The 19,312-nt window shown below is 41.4% G+C and overlaps 1 protein-coding gene across 2 annotated transcripts in view; it reads right to left on the bottom strand.

Annotated features, from left to right (window-relative positions):
- Positions 1 to 2,258: 2,258 nt before the first annotated feature.
- Positions 2,259 to 19,312, bottom strand: part of MDFIC2 (MyoD family inhibitor domain containing 2) — a 45,561-nt gene continuing 28,507 nt past the window's right edge. For both annotated transcript variants that reach the window (XM_075762584.1, XM_010307733.2), the window contains 3 exons: positions 12,282 to 12,350; positions 7,040 to 7,261; positions 2,259 to 2,586 (listed from right to left, as the gene is read on the bottom strand). In XM_075762584.1, coding sequence (XP_075618699.1) covers positions 2,327 to 2,586; positions 7,040 to 7,261; positions 12,282 to 12,350 — 551 coding nt within the window. In that variant the 3' untranslated portion in view covers positions 2,259 to 2,326. The remainder of the gene's footprint in view (positions 2,587 to 7,039; positions 7,262 to 12,281; positions 12,351 to 19,312) is intronic.

The following is a 19,312-nucleotide window of genomic DNA, read 5'->3' on the forward strand; positions in this document are numbered from 1 at the left end:
TACACTTCAGACAAGGAGATATTGCTGCATTATTTAAAACACCACCATTCACTACAACAGCAGCTCTCAATGTACCCCACAGTGTGATTCAATTCATATAGTTGGGACATCCTGTCTAGCCATGGCTATGGCCATGACCATTGCAAGTCTGTCTTTGATCTTACCCATGCCCTGTAGCAGACATGACCTCAGTTTGCCAACCTATGGATTGCAGCATGAAAAAAAAGCTCTTTTGAATAATGATTCCTAGGAAAAAAGTTGGAAAAAAATAATATTGTGCCAGTAGTCCTTAATTCAATTCCACAGCTGATGCGTGGAGACCTCACCCGCCATGGATGATCCCAGCATGGTTAATGTGTATCACCTTGCAGGCTCAGAGCTGGAACAAGACATCCTGGCTTGCAAGACATGTTCCCCATCTCCAGGTCCCTCAGTGGCAGCATTTTGGGGTACACCACCCTCTGGGTTCCTCTCCTGGGCTCCTTCCAGCCATTGCACGTGAAATCTCCCCTTTTGGACAGCAGCACCAAGAGCAAGGACTGCCAACATGCATCTCTATCGGTACTTCTCTAAGAAATGGTATGTGGGGCAAGTTTTCTCCTAGTTTGACTCTTAAATGTTTTGGGTCAGTGTCTTTATTCATACAAGTCCACTTGCCACTTTGTCAAGGACAACCTGTGGTGGAAAATGGAATGATCTGAGCCTCTGTGGCCCAATATGTGGCACTGACAGTGACTTGGTTCCTTTGGGTAGCTACAACTCACAATGTGACATCACAATTAAAATACACAAACAGCTCTTACTTCCACTGATGTCCTGGCAGGAGCATGCCAACAAGGTACACTGGGCTGCTCAATGCACTTCTAAGGTTTGTTGTCCTTACGTCGCTAAGATTTATAAGATACCTGTACAAAGATCTTTAGCAGTTCTACCTACTTCTTATCTTCTGATTTTTTGAAAACATGAATTTTCCAGAAGGGGGTGGTGGGGGGAGGAAACTCACACTAATTTTTGTTTCCATTAAATATTTGTGTGTCAGGAGTACAGATTTGAAACTCAGATTATTAAACAAGTGGCTACAATGATTTCAGCAATGCTAAGTATCCTGGCATCTTGTCCAGGACTCTTGTTTGGGATTCCCCAGGCACTTCTGCACTGAGATCAGTGGGGGTTTGGGGAGAAGTTTTAGTGCTTATACAAAGCAAAGACTGCCTTTGGTGTTAGTCTATAAATATCTAATGTGAGCAAGCAACTCTGTATTTTCTTCTGTGCTTAATACGTGCGTTCTGCACCCTCAGGCAGCTGAATTTACATGCTTTTGTTGTCATATGTGTAATGTGCAATATGCATTTCCTTTTTATTAATCAGACCTGCCATCAGAAAAGAGATAGAGGGAGTTTGAAAGCACAGCCAGGATAGATACTGTCATTTTGTAATCTTTTGTGCACAGGTGGAGATGCCTGTTTCCACTAGAATAGGTGGCAATGGTCTGCTGCTTGCAGAAATCTTACAAATGAAAAATCAGGAAAGGAGTTACTGGCTATCCACAGGGTAATTCTCCTCTGGAAGTGTGCAGTCAATTCCCATTTAGGCTAATTACACTTAAGGAGCCCTTTCCTATAACTAATGAACAATAGGCATAACCTGTTATTACATAACCATAGGCACGCACATTAATACACTGTCGAACTGCACTACCCTGTTAAAATGCTTCCTCTACAAAATTCACTGGAGATTTTTAGAGACATTTGCTGTAATTACCGCTAGCATGGTTTCTAATTCATTTAATTTTCTTTTCTACCTAAACTGAGCATATAAGTGTGTTTTAAGAGATTGAATAAATAAATTTTTAATTATAAAATGATGCTATATCATACATTATTAATAATAACCAACAATGCGTAATACATGTTTATGTATGGATCCATTAGGAAGATGAACTAACATATATCAGTCCTAAAATAATGTCCTAATTTGTCCTGTGTTCATGAATGGAGGAAATCCATGTTTAAAGCAATTAGAGGTTTATAAAAGCATCAGATTGACAGTGGGTAAAGCATCGAGCACACTTGGCACTTAGGAATTCTGTTGTCGTCTATGGCAAAGGAGAAGACATTTTTTTGCCCTTTATTGGTTTCAGCAGTTTGTGAAATCATGCAACCAGAATGGTACAGGTATACAGACCTCCAGGGTGGGAGCAGCATGGTGCATAGTCCTGGCTGGCAAACACTCTGGTCATTATTGTCATCTTTAAAAAAACAAACAAAAATGAACTTGTCAGTTCACTTTCGGGCAGTTTTGAGGAATTTTGTCAATTATTTTCCTGTTAGCGATAGCAGACTTCGGAAATCTCCATGGCAAGTTCCAGACATTCCCCAGTCTCGTGGCAGGACTCGAAAAGGCTGCAATCAATGTCACAGTCACAGTTGCAGTCGTTGTTGGCATGGTCTTCGTTGGAGGTCTGGTAGTATCTATTGGATGGACAACAGGTATCTGTCAGCCAATGTTCACAGGTATCAGGCAGCATTATAAGAAAGTCCCAAAATTGGCAGAACAAGCAGGCCAGGATAAGTGTTGCACATTCATCTAAGAGAAAGGAAAAGCAGCGAGACATAAGAAAAAGGGTGTGCTTGGTTACCAGGTTTAGGCTAGTGTGACTACACAGAAATGAGATGCGAGACACCACGCAGGGTAGGCTAAAAATACATTGATGATATCTACTTCCATAAAGTCAAATGAAAGGATTTATTTTCTACATTGTTTGTTCTGGAAAAACACCAGCAGCATGAAAATAATTTGAATTAAAATATTTTGTGGCAGTGCAGTTCAGAGGAGCAAGTGCTCTTAAAGTGTTTGGGCTATAAACTTCAGCAAAGGAGTGAACCTCACGTAGCAGGGATGCTCTGCTGGGGGGTTTGCAGTCTTGCAGGAGTTTGGAAGTGCTGCTGCTTTGTGATGCCACGTGTGCTACCTGACCAGCACTCATAACGCTGGAGTTTATTTTCTTTTTTACAAGAGTTTGTAATTAAAGATAAAAATCATCAGGCTGCTCCTGCTGTTTCTAGGAAGGCTGGGGAAAAAAATCAACAAAAGAAACCCCAAAAAAACTTTCAGGGGCATTTTTGCCTTCTTATTTAAACAATTCTTTTCTGGGCTGTTGGTCTGTTACCATCTGACTCAGTCCTTGCTGGGAGTCAGCGCACAAGCACTCCAGGCTTTCATGGGCAGTGGATCAGCCCCTCGGACTCTCCAGGTCTAGTTCTTGGTTTTGCACATGGGAAGCTTGGAGGCGTGGGATAGGGTTCCCCTGGCTCGTTAATGCAATATGGCATCTGGATAATCTCCTGAGATGATCTTATGAACAAGAACAAATCCACACCCATGAGGGAAAACTAGAGTACAGGTTCATCATCTGCTTATAGTTTTATTTCTAGAAGTATTCTGTTTCAGTAAAAATGTTTAAGGACACCTAGATTGCCTGACCAAAGAGAGGGAGAAAAAGCAAGTGTGGGGAACAGTTACAGAGGGCAGCATGCTGATCAGTTCTCAGCCCAGGGTCCTTCCACCTCCCCACCAAAATGGGTTTCTCACCTTTTCATTCACAGACTTGTTAATTTTTGAAAGGAAACAAAAGTTTGGAAAATAGTATCAGCTAGGATGTGTATCCGGAGCCAGTGAATATTCCTGAAAACTTGGCCATGGTGATAAAAACTTTGTGTTATATTTGTTCCCCTCAAAAACCGACTAATTAACTCCCCACCGTTCAAACTACGGCATCTGGGGAGCTGCCTCCGGGTGCAGCAGGGCTCGGAGCAGGTGTGAGATTCTGACTGTGTGAATCCAGTTGGAGCGCAAAGACCCAGACCTTTCAATTTTTTTTTTTCCCCCCTCCTTGTTTTTGGAAAGGAAAAATGCCTTCAACAATATGAATGCCTTTTCATTGGTTCTTTCAGGAAAGCATATGGTTATAACCACATTTCTTGCCCTAGGATGACTAACTGTGAACTCATTCAACTGCATTGGTTCTGTTGTGGCATTTTCTCTCTCACGTAACACAAAGTTCACTGCCAGGAAGTTTCCAGAATTATGCTCTTTTTTTTTTTTTTTTTTCCCTTTTTCTTTTTAAGAAAGCTTTCTTGACGAAAAACAAAATAAAAAAAGCATTCCAGCTTCTTTATTAAAAAAAAAAAAAAAAGCAGTTAAAGCAGGTAGCAAGAATAAATAGCATGTGATTGATCTTCTTTCTAAGTAGCATATCATCACCAATGTTATCAATTTTAATACTTATTTAAATATGTCAAGATCTATTTAAGTTCAGACAAGCACAACTAACTTCTAAGTCAGTTCTGTAGAATAAGAATGACTAGGTTTTGGCGATACTTAGTAAATTCATGCTTATATTTTTTTCTAACTAAATGAACTGAAATAATTATAAAATTGAAACGTTTTATAAGGTGACACTGCTGCATTTAATTGTATGAAATTTACAGTGTAGAAAATGTAATCATTTTATCCAGTAGTCCATGGTGTAATTAAGACTATTCTTTTCAGATATCTTATGTTTATGAAATTTCCTTCATATACATAGATGTGAGAGATGAAATTCAAAATTATATATCAATTAAGGATCTTTCAGGTTTTTTTCTCTCCAAAGATCTGTTTTCTAATAACAGTTTTTTTCCTGAATATGTTAACCATAATGGTGCTTACGTAATCTTGAAAGAATAGATATGATTCTTAGGGCTTCATCCAGGAAAGAGAGCACACAAAAAGCACAAGATTTTAATAATAAAGTAATGTTTCAGCACAGAGTCTGTGATGTGCAGTAAAGATGCTTTTAAATTCCCATCAGAGCACACACCATGAACTGTGATAATGGATGTAACACATTTCAAAAAATCTGCATGTGTGAGGCTTTTTTGTCCTGTTTTAAGTGGGGTAATGTATATAAATAATAGATATTAGCAATTAAACATCCATTCCTATGCATTCATTTATATATTTGAAAATAAATTAGCCACAAACTGCATAAAAGAAGATGCAATCTCCTGTTTTCTGTTTTCCCTGCTGTTTGTGATACGGCATTACTTCATTTATCTCAGTGAGAACAACGACCTCAGCTCTCATTCTTTACATTAGTAGATTAATTACCACAAAAGAACTTCTAATAATTTTGCTAGCCTGCCTCATCTCTAAATTTTCCTGCTCTTGTTTGGTGGCTGTCGGCTCACCCTCTGCTCATGCAGATGATGCTCTGAACGAGCCTGGTCCAACTCTCGCTGAGGCCACGATGGTCACCTTTGGTGAGACGTATGATCTTTGGATCTGCTCCTCTCTGAGCGCAGGGAACAAAATAATCACCGGTTTCCTCAGCTATCGCTCTGCTTTCAGAGGTTCTCCATGCACCACTGAACAGGATTTGGCCTCGTATGTGTGGAATAAGCAGTAACTTGTCAGAGTAGAGTGAGCAGAGTATGCAGTGACATCCACAAATCTGGCTTCCTTTGGTTTTCTTGGCTTCCATCCAGCCCTTAACATTATTAATTGAGCACAGATTGGGGTTTTTTTTGTTGTTAATTTCCTTCACTTTTAGCTTTTTTAAGGAGGATGAAATCTGTTATTTGCATCACATGGTACACACCTGTGTGCCAGTAATGGTTGAGGGTCCTGATCGGATAGTCAGCAAACTCAGAAAATAATGAGTGTCTGGACTAGAGGATGAGTCCTCTAAATGAAATAAATATTTCAGATCCTTCATTGAAATTAAATGCATTCTAATATATATCAGGAACATCCCTTTTATGACAGGATCAGTGATACAATGGAGATGGTTCCCGGAGAGCATGGCGGTTTATTGTGTTGATCTGTGTTTAGAAGTTCTTAATTCAGGGATTCTTGAATGATATACTTGATAGATCCCAACTTCATTGGCTATAACACGCTGATACATTATTGCAAAAAGCACACATAAGAAACTTCAAAAACACTTTTTTTCACATCCACTGGAATAACCAGGAATAGCTGGTTCTCAGCATAATTCCACTAACATCAGGGGGGTTATGTTATTTAGATTAGCAGGAGTCATGCCTCTTGGTCTGTAGTGAGTGTTCACCACCTTTTCTATTCCTTAATTCTTGGTTATACTACTGCCTCAGAAACTCTTACGAAAAATAATGCAGGTATCCGGCTCTTTAACTTGCGCTTTTACACAATAAAAAGGATCAGCTCCTTTTCTGAAAGGGTAAGACAGCTCTGATTATTAGCCCCAGAGCAAGTCATGCTTTACCAGCGTTCATTTGCAAAAATGCACTTGAACTGTTGGGCTTCTGCTGCAATTTTGGTTCATAACTACCTTTTATAGCACTTTGTTTTCAAATATGCTTTTTCAAAACGCAGAGCATACTGAACTAACCAAAATCCCATCCACGTGCATCCACCTGGCCCAGTCATCACAGACAGTTTTCTGTGGAAGCGGGGCAGATTATGAAGATTGCTCCTCATCCTGACCCCCGTGAGTTGTGCAGTGTGGAGGGAGGGTTCGGTGGTGAGTCAGCAGCACGGCAGAGTTGGATGTAACGGTCCACACAACAACTGCACATACAAGACCATAGAAGTAATGTGCAAACCACGAAGCACAGCATCTATTCAGCAACCACAGCAGCTGCTGCAGTAGCAATAGCAAAAGCAAGAGCCTCTGCTACTGGGGAGAGGTGGGCCCGTGTGAGATACTCTGTTTATCTGACACTGACATTAGTACCTCTGTGCAAACACTCATTACAAAAGTACAAATGCTCTGTTGCACAACAGGGTCTAAGCTCATCTTCTATGACTTTAATATCACTGACAGTTTAAGATCATCTTCTACAGATTCTAAACTATCACAAAAATGTCTGCAGGGTGATTAATGCTGCTTTTGGTCGTGTTCTTGCACCTCCTGTTCAGCATGTAAGCCTTCATTTCAAGTTAGATGCACATAGTGCTCTTGCAATGGGCATTATTTAGAAATCAGCTTAAATGTAATCTGTTTTATAAAACATACCGTCACTGTCTGTCTGATGTACTGATGCGTCATCTTCAATGTAAGTGAATTCTCTGCATTTCTCCAGGGAAGCAATGGATGATGTGCTCGCATCTGACAATTTCTTCTCACTTTTGGTACCCTTTGATGAAGTGTCTGTGATGCTGAATTCTGCGACAGAACTCATAACAATACCTTTCACAGGCTTTTCATCTGTATGTTTTTCATTTGTAAGCTGGTTATCTGGTGGGATTAGGAAAAAAATAAAAGACTTGTTTGCAATACTAAAACAAAGATCTGAAAGAATAACATATGCAGAATTTCCAAGCCTACAGTTGTTTACTTCCAAGGCCTAACCCTACTTACCTAATGATTTCAGACTCTTTACACAAGTAAAATTTATTCATAGTATAAGTATTTGTGAACTTGGATTCTAAGGTTTTCTCTTAAACCCAGTGGACTTAGAGGTTAAGTAATAATTCACTTCCACTGCGTGGGATCAGATTAGGAGAGAGAAGGGAACTATTGCCTCGGTCAACATCTATTTCAAGTGTGATATTATAACTTCAATTTGTGATATAAAAGAAGACAAAACAATTACCTTGTTATTTTCAACAGCAGCTCTATTTCCCTAAATTTACAGCCAACTCTGTGCGTGTAGGTGGTACCTAGATGCAGATGTGCCAGCTCACCATGGGTCATAATCTTGTAGCAAAGAAAGCCAGATGGTCTCTGATTAACATCCAGATTCATTATTTCAGAACTTCATCCACACTTATGTTGTTGGCCAGGAAGTCAACTAGAAGATGGGATACTTCACATGCTGTCAGCGTGCCAGAGATGCAGCTCAAAAACCAGACGGAGAGCTTAATTTTAAGCCCCAACTAGGGGAAAGGTTAAGAAGAGTTCTGAGCTCAATTTATTCTTGAAGAACTTCTCAGGCGCAGATAAACATAGGTTGATATATAGTTTCACTTACTTTCTGAAGTGATCAAGAGGCCAAGAAACACAGTCATTCTCTCTATAGCTGGGATGATAAAACCTCATCAATTCTTATCTACAGCTGATTAACTCCTGCACCTCACATCAAGCACAGCCTCACTTTTTATCTTACTTAAATCTTGTGATATGCTTGCTCTTGAGCTATATACAGAAAATCAATCTTTACAAACACCTCAGTTTTGCAAACATTACTTTCTGAGAGGAACAGTAAGTGCTCTAAAGCAGTTACTCTGCGCTCTGCTGCAAGGAGCCAGAAGAGAGACCCTGCAAATCTCTTGTTTTTCAGGTACCTTTGACCCCTGACATATATTAAAGAAAAACCAAGAAAAGATTGATGGAGAGTGAAACCTTGATGAGACTGCAGTTGTGTTCCATTGCATCCTTGCAGCCAAAGGAGGAAAAGTGGATGGGATGGGTGGATTGCAAGGTAGGTGAAAAAACACTGGGACCATCAGGTTAGAAGTGGGGGGAAGCAAGGATATGAGATCTCACTGGTATCTGTAGCAAGTCCAGTGAAGGCCACCAAGGTGGTGAGGAGTCATGATGTATGAGGAGAGGCTGAGGGAGCTAGGCTTGCCTGGCCTGGAGAAGAAAAGGCAAAGACCAGTGTTAGATGCTGTTTTCCACTTCACAACCAGGGTAATGGAGAAGCCAGACCCCCAACTCCTCCCAGCAGTGCACAGAGGTGAAAGGACAAGAAGCCACTGTCACAAGCTGCAGCAAGGGCAATTGGGATTGCATACGGGACAAATTCTTCATCATGGGAGGTGTAAATCACTGGGCAGCCCCCAGCGAGGCTGGGGAAGTGGGGAGAACTTAGCTGGGCACAGAACTCAGCAACCTGCTCTTACTGCCCTGGTCTGAGGCAAAGGCCAGACGAGGTGACTTCCAGAAGTCCCTTCCAAGCTTAGCATTTCTATGATTTCTATGATTCTGTTTACTTGCAGAATGAGTGAGCAATTAATTTAAATTTTTACTCATAGTCAGATTTCATGGTGGTTTAGATCATCTTCATGTGTTGAAATACGTAGAAGCAGAAAAGCTGGGTAGAGGTTAGCAGAGTAAGACCCTGGGAGAGGATAAGAAGAAATGCTAAGCTATCATTTTCATTTTAACTTTAAATCACTGCTTAAAAATGTGTATTGGCAGATGTTTTGGCTTAATTTTGAACTTGTAATAATGACAAAGTCTACTGTGATGGAAATGTGGATTTTCCCTGTCCTGGAGAGTTTACAGGTTGGTTTAGGGCAGGGAGCAACCAGTGGGATAGACAGAAGTAGAAAGAAGGAGACAGTAAGACAGCAGTGGCACAGAGAGGAGTCTCAGAAACCTTTAACTGTCAGGTTTTGTGAGTGTTACAAGGAAGGAAAGCCACAGGCGAGACTTGGGAAGGGCAGGAGAGGTGGTGGCTCGTCCAGGTGTGAACCAGCAGTGCAAAGCACAGCAGTGCTCGCCTGCAGCTTGGACACTTGGTCGTAAGAAACCAGCATCCTGGGTAAAGCATGTCTGATTTTGCCCATCTGTGATAATTTATTGATGGTTTTCCCCTAGAGTAAGTAACTATAGCTTCTTTTTTTCCCCCTCTCTGACTTCTTGGCCAGCCTCTTGAGTCTGAAATGTGAAAATTCATGCATTTGGATATACTTACATGTACAGTAACCACTGTTTTCCTGTGTTTATAAATCAACGACATACCACAATTTTTCCTGCACTTTCATTCAATAACATTCCGTCTCCAGGAAAAGTTGTGCTAATTGAAGTAGCAGAGCTCTGGAGGAAGCAATGTCCCACTTACGCATTGGATTTATTGGATAATAATTGATTTGTGAGTCCAAAAGACACATGCCCCACCTGTTATTCAAATGCAGGTCTCACAAACGGATCTTGTTTGTCCAGGCTGAGAGCTACACACAGGCTGAGCAGTTGAATATGCACAGACCAGACTGAAAGGTCTAGGCAAGAATGGCGATTTCTATCATTTTCCACTTTCAAATTGGCCCAAAAGTCTAAACCAGATATATTTTAAATTGTAATATATCTGTTGAGTTCCCCATTTCTGCAACAATACAATGGCCTACAAATGCCTTTAAGCGTTCAACGAACGAAACTGAAAAAAAATCAGACGGAAGTAATCAGTAAATGCCAGACTAACATTTACTGTATCCATCGACTTCTACTATTCATGCTTCGAGTCAATTTTTATTCTTGAAGTGCTGTTGAAGAGAAATCAAAACCAGAAATAGAAAGGCATAGACATAACCTGAATTTTTCAATACAGTACCATCAAACAAAAGGGTAACAAAAGCTGTCATTCAAGGACTCTTCTGTTTGTTAAAGCATACTACATCTTTGAAAATACAGTACATTTTAGTGTCAGACTCTTAGTTTGAAAAGCTCCCTTTAAGTAATGTTATACTTGTCTTGTACAGCTAGATCAAGTCTTCATGCAATCACCGTAACAAGCAACTTGCTATGACAAGCGAGATCCTTGCTTCCAGAAAACAGTGTGATAGAGGCTAACTCAGTGTACAATTATAGGTCCCCATTTCATTTTTATGCAATTACCTTCAGTTCAGCTGTGGGTCCATCCACATTATGTCTTTTATCAATTTAATGTTTGCACAAAGTGTCTAAAGAAATAAAGATTATGCTAGACCAGCATAAAAAAAAAAAGTGGTTAGCGCTTTTCTTTTTCTTTTATAGTTTTGTTGCTGCATGGAACAGTAGCAGGTTGAGAGATTGGAACAAATAAGTGGAGCCAAATAGGCTTTAAAAATATATTATGTACCACTGATGTTATTTATGATTAGTGTTAGATGAAGATGTAAAAAAAAAGTTTCAATTACAATTAGAGATGGGCAGAGGGTCAAACTTTGTTACTGTCTTTTAAAAGCTGGTGTTCAGTTTCAGATATCCACAAATGTCTGCGGTTTTAACGTGTAGAAATCATCCACTGAAGTGAATTAAAAGGGAAAAATTAGTGTATCGTAATGGAGAAAGCTCAGGCTATTTAGTGTTAGGCAGAGGCAGCTAGAGGTAAACCCCCCCAAAGTGCCATTTTTAAATCGTATCCTGAAATAGCAATGTTCTTCCTTAATTGGGGAAGCTGAGGCTTGCCTTGACCATTGCAGTAGAAGACTGGTGTCATTCACCCATGTTTATATTAAAAGCAGAGATAGTCTCATTACTCAAATGATTTTTTTTTTTTTTTTTAAGTTGGGTGATTCAGGTGTCTGATGACAGTATCTAAATTCATGAAAGCACAACATAAATCACTTACTTTCCACTGATGCCAGCCACAGATCCCTCTGGTTAATAGCGAGGAGCAGTGATACCAATGGCATTTACAGTAGGTCCCCTGACCCCTATTTCTCATCAGTGGCTCAGGCACAAACCAGGGTCTTGCAGCCCTGGAGAGTAGGAAGCTGGAGTTTCCTAGCATGCTTTTGAAATTAGTTTTTATACACTGGCATATAAAGGCTCTAAGTCTGGTTTTGGCAAGGGACAGGGGGCATAAGAGGTGCTCTGTTCTGCTGGATGGGGACTGCAGCAAGATGGGTGATGCCACAGAGCTATCTGGAGCAACAGGTTAGGAGGACCTGCCTCTGAAAGAGAAGGAAGAGAACTGATCTATCACCCCAGCACATCTTACAAGCAAAGGACAAGGGAGCCTGTGCCTGTACTCACCAGTGGCATTTTTTCCCAATCCATCCCGGCAGTGAGTGGCCCTTGGCCTCACACCCCGTGGCAAGGAGTCCCAAGGGTTAGCGGTGAACTGTGTGGAAAACTCTAGCAATTTAGGACGTATAACTTTCTAATTTCACCGTGAGGCATCTTCGTATATCAGTGCAGCAAAAGAACCGAAGGAACGCCTGGCTGATCTCCCTGCCATTCGTTATCCCACGCCCTGCTGTCGCTACCTGTCTATTTAATATATCACATGCTCATCTCTGAAAGAGCTGTGTGCCATGTCCACTCAGTCCTGAGATGAAGCAGGCAGAGCGACATCAGACCTGATGGATGATAACTTGTAAGTATAAAGGCTTGAACTGAACTCACTTGGTTTGAAAAGACTCATAATAAAATGAAACCCAACCCCCAGGTTTCGATGGCCATGTTTCAAAAAAGAAAATGTGAAAAGAAAAACAAAATACTTTTTCTCGCCAGTCTAAAGGACATAATTTGTCTGCCAGCAGCAATGGGAGGAGATGCTAGGGGTGTCTCTGCACAGTGTGACACATGCAGGGGGCCAGCAGCTTACCTGGACGGTCCTCGCTGCTCAGCGTCACCCCAGTGAGCACTGGGAGAGGCAGGGAGCTGGTGCAGCTGTCTTGGTGGAAAAACAAAACAACATTGCAGAGGGACACTCTAGATAAACGTGGTTTGGCACATGTATCACCCCCAGCCACTTAGTGAGAGTCATTGACTTCAGGAGTTGTTGCTTTAGGGGCAAATAGAGACAAGCGTGTTTCCTTGCAGGGGAGGTTACATGGGGCAGTGCACTGTTTCTGTTACCCTTGGTCTTATTTCTGGAAAGGAAGTAAAAAATAAAACAAATTGCTAAGAGAGAAAGTTTCATCTGAGAAGCAGGAAAGAGGATCACTGGCAAACACAGAAGTTCCTGTTTCAGGTAGGTGCAGAAAATTTGACAGCTGGGAGGTCTGCAATGAAATGTGGGGCATGCCCAAACACCCCAGAAACCTTAGGTGAGAATCCCAAATCGTCAGCAAAGGAGGAAAGAGGAAACTGCATCCTCAAGCTCCAACCTCTAAGGCTTAGCCTTCTTGGTGGACAAGATGCCAAAGGTCCTCGTGGTGGCTAACCCGGGTCCCCACATGAGTGCTGGGCTCCTCCACCTCTGCTACGCTTGCTAGGCCATCCACTCCCTGCACGGGGCCTGGTGGCTTAAATCTCCCTTCTTTCTCTGTCCCAGGGTCAGGGAGGCAAAGTAGGAGTTGGGGGGATGGGACTGTCCCTACAGTGAGTGCAGCAGATGAAGCAAACTCCATGGGAACTGCACTCATCCGTGTAGGAGAGGCTGGAGGGAGAGCGGGCGTCCCAGCTGACCCAAAGCAAGCTGCTCTAGACTAATATATCATGAGTGTTTTCATAGTTTCGTGCCCATTACATCTTGCTGAGCTCAGGCATAAGGATGCAGGGGATTTAGAGACTGTTTATTTTTGTTGTAGGGAAACAGGAAATAGTACACAAGGCTATAAATATATTTTGAGCTTCATATGACATCATAAACCTGTGGAAGTGCTTCTCTTCTGATTTATGATGATGGACTGGTAATTCACAGGAGCTTTAGGTTTACTTTTTTTTGCTGTTGCAGTAACAAAGCTAATGGTGCAATCCCTGGAGGGGGTATTATATCAATAGTGAATTTTTGACCTCATTGCATACGTTTTAACTTCATGAATTAGTGACCCAGCTGACTGTAAAGACTTCTATAGGCTTATTATAAATCTATCACAAGACTGGCAAAAAATTTTGGCCCGGATCCTAAACTCTGACAGGCATGTGTTGATGGACTGCATAGCAAGCACTTCCACTAATATTTCTCACTAATTATACCGTATATTAAAAAAAAAATGAATGAAGCCAATGTTTATATGCAGCTTTAACTGCTTTTGATATAAGAAAGCAACACAATCCCTAATAAATTTTCACCTTCAACATTTCTATTCATCATAATTTTTACCATGATGAATGAAGTTAGAACTGAAGAGGGAGGGGGTTCATCTTGAAATCTGTTCAGTGAATGACTGAATTTACTTCCCTTCCCCAACTTGCGTTGAGGAAGGAGGGAACAGATGGACACAGGAAGAAGAGGGAGGCGAGCGCGGAACGAAGGAGATGGGTGAGGAACAGATGGAGTCGGGGGAAAGCGAAGAGGAGAGTCAGCAAGGATGGTAGGAAAGTTTTCTGCTTGACCTTGAGTTGAAATGAAGATTTGCATACACCATGGGGCAGCTAGATTTTGGGATGCATCTTTTTTTCTCTTTCTGGCACTTATACCTCAAAGTCTTGTGGGCCATCCCAGCAGCCCAGTCCATCCCAGGGGATGTGCAGAACTGGAACCTAGCTTTTCTCAAGGGGACGGCTGCTGCAGGAGGGTGTCTGCAGTGTGTTCAAGTCCCGTGATGGTAATGGCAGGAGAGAAATGTGTGCAAATACACTACCCAAAATGGGTTGTGATGTTGTAAGTGTCCCAGGCATCCCAGCCAACCCAGAAATTGAAGCTTATGATTTTGAAGAGGTATCCTACGTCCTGTTTGCTAGGAGCCAATGGCCAAAATACTCAAAGTGATTTACAATTTTACCTGCTTAAAGTAAGACTTTTGAGATGGCCTGATTTTCCAAATATGCTCAGCATCTGTACTTTGAGGTGTATTGAATTATATAGCCCAAATCACTACTAAGTCTTGGAAAATCTTGATTATATTCTTAATTCTATTAAATTGCCTGCATAGAGTCCATTGGTTTGCTAGCTGAAGAATGGAAGAGGTGAAAGTTAAATATTGGCCATGTGTGTCATTCCCTTTGAAGAAAATGGGAGCCATGTGCACTCCTCTAACAGCAAAGTTTGGCCTCAACTATGATTTCACAGCTGGGCCCTAACTTCAGGAATGCCAAAGCACTAAATGACTCAGTTGGAGTAATCTGATCAATGCTGTATTTTCACCGTGGATTTAAATTGCACACACAGCAAGAGCAGTTAGTTTTCTTCTCTCTCAAAATCACTTTTCTCTGCAGATTTGATAGCATAAATATGAAATTTTGCTCTCATCACGCAAATAAGTGAAATGGCAGAAAACGTATGTCAAATAAAATGCACAACATTACGTCCTTTTTACTTTTTGGAGGCTGTTTAAGAAAATGGCTTAATTAATTTTGACTGAATAAAAGGTTCCTTTAAGGCATTTCAATAGGTGACATGAAAAATGTTAATACAAATGATCAAGACAATGGAGGTTAAAACTGTTTTGAAAATATGTTTCTTTTATAGATCTCAGCTGTTGGAAGAGTTACAGAATAAATATACGGTAGTGCTGACATTCAGTGCTGTTTCATCTTAGCAAAAGAGTTTTTAATAAAGAAAATTCTTTTCAAGGAATGCTTTCTGCAGCCAGTCTTCAAAAAGAGGTTTTCCCCCCCTCCTAGTTTAATAAAATTAAAGTAATTTATGTCATATTGATATGTCGATATGTTTTTCAATAAACTTTTTCCCAGAGATTTTTTTAAAATTCTCTTCACTTTAAAAATTATAATTATATGTCTTCCTCCCACTTTGAAAATGGCACAAGGTGCTCATTTGCAGAGCTCTACTGTTCAAATTTTCACTGAGAATAGAAATGTCATGACTCAGTTAACAATGCTTTATTATTCACATTGATCTTTTTTTATAGTGTTCTTTATCTCAAAAACATTGTAAATCAGATATCTTCCTCCCACTCTTTTGTTCATTTGCAAATTTTTATTATTCTAGTTTAAAAAAGCAATGGAGTGTCAAGAGTCAGTGTATATTGTTTATGTTCTTTTTTGCTTTAAAATTACTTTTAACTATAAAAAGACGTACAGCAGGAAAAAAAAAGCTGGATTTAAGGATGCTTAAAAAAGAATCGAAGGGATCAGTGTGATTTTTATGTTGTTCGCTTACACTTTATAGTTGTAACGGACTTTGCAAGAAGGGGAACCAAACGCTTTATGAAAAGGTTTTTATGTTCTAATTCAAAAGTCCCTATTGCATCAGACATCATCATCTGCATTAGACACTGGACATAATTCATGCTTTCAACGAACACAATAGCAAAATTCACAACTGCTTCTGCAGCGTGTTCACTGGATGGTTTACAGGTGACTGCCCGGAGACCTGAACTATCCATCGCTCTGCGTCAGAGCTTGGCGCCAGGTCCTCAGGAGCCCTCGGCTGATGAGCACCAAGATAAATCATTGGATTTTCGCAGGAACTTCACAGCTTTGGTATCAAGTGTTAACCGCAGCAGAAGCATAACCTCAGCTGGTCAGCAGGCAATGCAATCCCTGAAACCCACGGGTCCAGGTGCGGGATACAGCCGTGCATCCTCCAGGAGAGCTGTGCCAGAGCCCCCAAGGTTTGTTTCTAGATTGAATCTTCCAAATTCTGCTTCAGCCACTGTTTTCTTTCCTACCAAGATTTTCTTTAGGTGTCTTTTTATGTCCTGGATGTTGTGACTATGAAACGGCCTCCAAATCCATTATAGTAATTGGGGTTAGTCCAGAGAGCAGCAGGATCTCTTCGCATTTCACGTACTGCTTGCTTGTTTGGGGTTTTTTTGGTTTCTTTTTCTTTTACCTGTTTTGAATTAATTTCCTCCAGTTTATGATCAGGGCATCCTGGCATCCTGTTGTTACTCCAGCAGCTCTTGAAAGAGATCATCCTCTCTGGGAGTCTCTGAGAAGGAGTGACTATTTCTGATGTCAAATTTAAGCCCCAGATTGGATTTGTGGATTTTGTAGGTGGTGTGGCGGCTCTATCACGTGAAACAGCCCTAAAAAGCTTTTATAAAGAAAAATAAAACCTACTTTCCATATTCCTTTGTTTCTCTGTTTCAAGGCTGCACTTTCCTGACATTTTGCTAAAAGTGCTAATTAAACCAGCTCAGAGCAAGTAAGTCTCAAACTGAACCTGAACTGAAACCACACAGCCCTGTCCTTCCCACTCCAAGTGGAGGGCTAAGCATCTGTTTTTATTAACGTCAGCAGGTCACCCCAGCCACCACAGGGCCATGCCAGTCCCTGTCCCCTCCCCAGGCTGCAGGGATTTGGGAGGGGGCAGGTCCATCCCAGCACTCACGGGCAGCTGCTGCTTGTATGGCAGGGATAACTCAAACCCCTCAAATTCTCCTTATTCCTCACTGCGGAGTGTGAAGCTGGAGATTTTGATGCATTATCTTATCTGAATTGATCATGTTCTTTTAGAATTAAAGAAAAATTATTACTACTACTACTATAGTCCTTGCCTCAACAGCACTGCTGCATTAATTCAGTCTTCCTTCCTCTCACGGTTAATTACTCACCCCATCAATGAGGTTAAGACTGTCTGCCAATATGATCAAGTTTCAGAAACAAAATCCTAACCAGGACAGAGTAGTCAGAAGAGGACAGGGCTTTATTTAATGTGCTGGCACAGTAACTAAAGGTAGGTCTCACCCATGGAAATGCTTGTGCAATTGCTCGCTCTGTTTAGTTTGGGAAATGTATAGATAATGTAAACCAGAAAATACTGAGCTTATTACAAGGAACCTAAACTCTGTGTCATTAAATTTGGGAAGCACTTAAAATTCTCAGTTTTATTTTTGGTAAGCACTGTCTATTGAAAAGTGAAAATATCAGAGGGATCTCTAGGCAGAATTTGTGAACTTTCCAATGAAAAGACAGCACAGTGGCTTCCTTTCATGTCCCAAGGTCTTTGGCAACTGTGCCACTTTCTGAATGACACTGAAGTTTTGTGCCAAGAGTTTATTCCCAAAGCAGGTATTACACACAAATGGTTGCAAAGATATCCTTGCACAGCATTAATGCCAGAGGAGATCTGAGGCTGTCAGCATTTTGATTTGGTGGGGGGAAACACCATCAAAACCACATATATTCTTAAAATATATCCAAACAGTTTAAACTCGGTCAAACAGAGCTGCAAATCACAGAAGATGCAGCATTTCTCGTAGATGGTCCTTAAAGCTCTATTCGTGGTAAATTGGCATGTGGTAATATATGACTACAAAACCCCATGTCTTCTAATAAGTTATGAAAGCTTTTCTTTGATTCGAATCCAACAACAAATGGCAATCTGTGAGAGTCTTATGTCTTCTAGAGACTTTCCTAGCGAACACTTCCATTTTGACCCCCTCAGCTGCAAGCCATACTGGAACACAATTGGGAGCTGGACTTGTCCACTAGTCCAAATGTTATTAATCTTATTGCCATCTGAGCACCACTCCTGGTGATGCTGAGCAGCCTTTGCCGGACCATGCTGGAAAGCCATTTATTTAGCTCCACAAGGTCCTGATCCAGTATCAGCAGATGTCAATGGAAAGACTTCCAGGGAGCTCAACAGATCAGGCTCCAAAACAACCTCCAACATGCTGGCCTTCTCTGGGTTTCTTTGCTCTTTTCCTCGGAAAGAGTTGTTGTAGACAAAGCACTTCGCAGTATGTGAAGCAGAAGATGTATCATACTATACATGTTTTCACAAAATATTTTTTTCCTGGGGACACGAAAGATGCAGAACATCTATTCTGGGGGCACACAGATGACATCCACTGTTTCTTAATTATGCAATAATTACTTTTAGGATGGTGCACTCTTGCCTACTCTGGCAAAGGCAAACATGGTAATGTTTCTGCTCACAGTATTAAACACACTTCTCTCGCTGTGCAGTGGAAGTATGTGTTTAAACTCGCAGTCTATCACTATTCCTGGATAGTGTAGGAGAGCCCAGGAACGCTCAAGATGTCTTTTCCTGTGTATATTAACTTGTTCAGAACAAAATAGTGTTCTTAGAAAACATGAATCTTATGGCAGAAGAAAGTTTCCTTCATGACTGTGCTACAAAGGTTTCCAAACAGCTGCTTGTTCATTTGGGTGCCTGAAATATTAGGTTCAGCCTGCTCACAAGCGCAAACACATAATTTCTTCTCACCGTGGCACCCTCGCTGTGGTCGTTTCCGCCTGGCTTTGTAATGTTGGCAAGTGCAGTACTAGCACAATGTCTTCATTGTACGAGCTTTCAGAGGAGAGCTGCAGAGTTCCTGCAGCCTCCGTGAAATGCCAGCCTCTCCCCAATGCCAGCTGTTTGTCCTGCTTTGCAAGGAACCGCACTCCCAAGGAGTTTTGCTGGTGTTGGATGTGAGCAGTGAACACCAGATGTTTCAGGTGTTGCTAGATGGTAGGTCAGCATGCTGTGGACCATGCACAAGGATCAGATGGTTGGTTGGGTGATGGTGACCTACAGTGCACCGAGCTCACCAAAGCCCCAGGAGCAGCATCCCTTGTCCGTGCTCCTCGGGGCTGCCTGGGCATGGGGGCAGGTGAGAGCTCAACCCTCTCCTCAACACTTCCTCACATCAAAACTTTCACTGAAGCTTTTGCTCAAGGCTCAGGTGTGCAACCCCCTCCAAGCAATGAGGTCACAGCCCAGGCCCTGAGAGGAAAAAGTGGGTGTCAATGAAATGGAAGAGGTGTCACTGTTTGAACACACAGATTAGGCAAAATCTAACCCCCATGAATCCTTCAGAGCAGGGTCTCTGG

This window comes from Balearica regulorum, chromosome 10 (genome assembly GCF_011004875.1).
Source record: "Balearica regulorum gibbericeps isolate bBalReg1 chromosome 10, bBalReg1.pri, whole genome shotgun sequence".
NCBI classification, from domain to species: Eukaryota; Metazoa; Chordata; class Aves; order Gruiformes; family Gruidae; genus Balearica; species Balearica regulorum.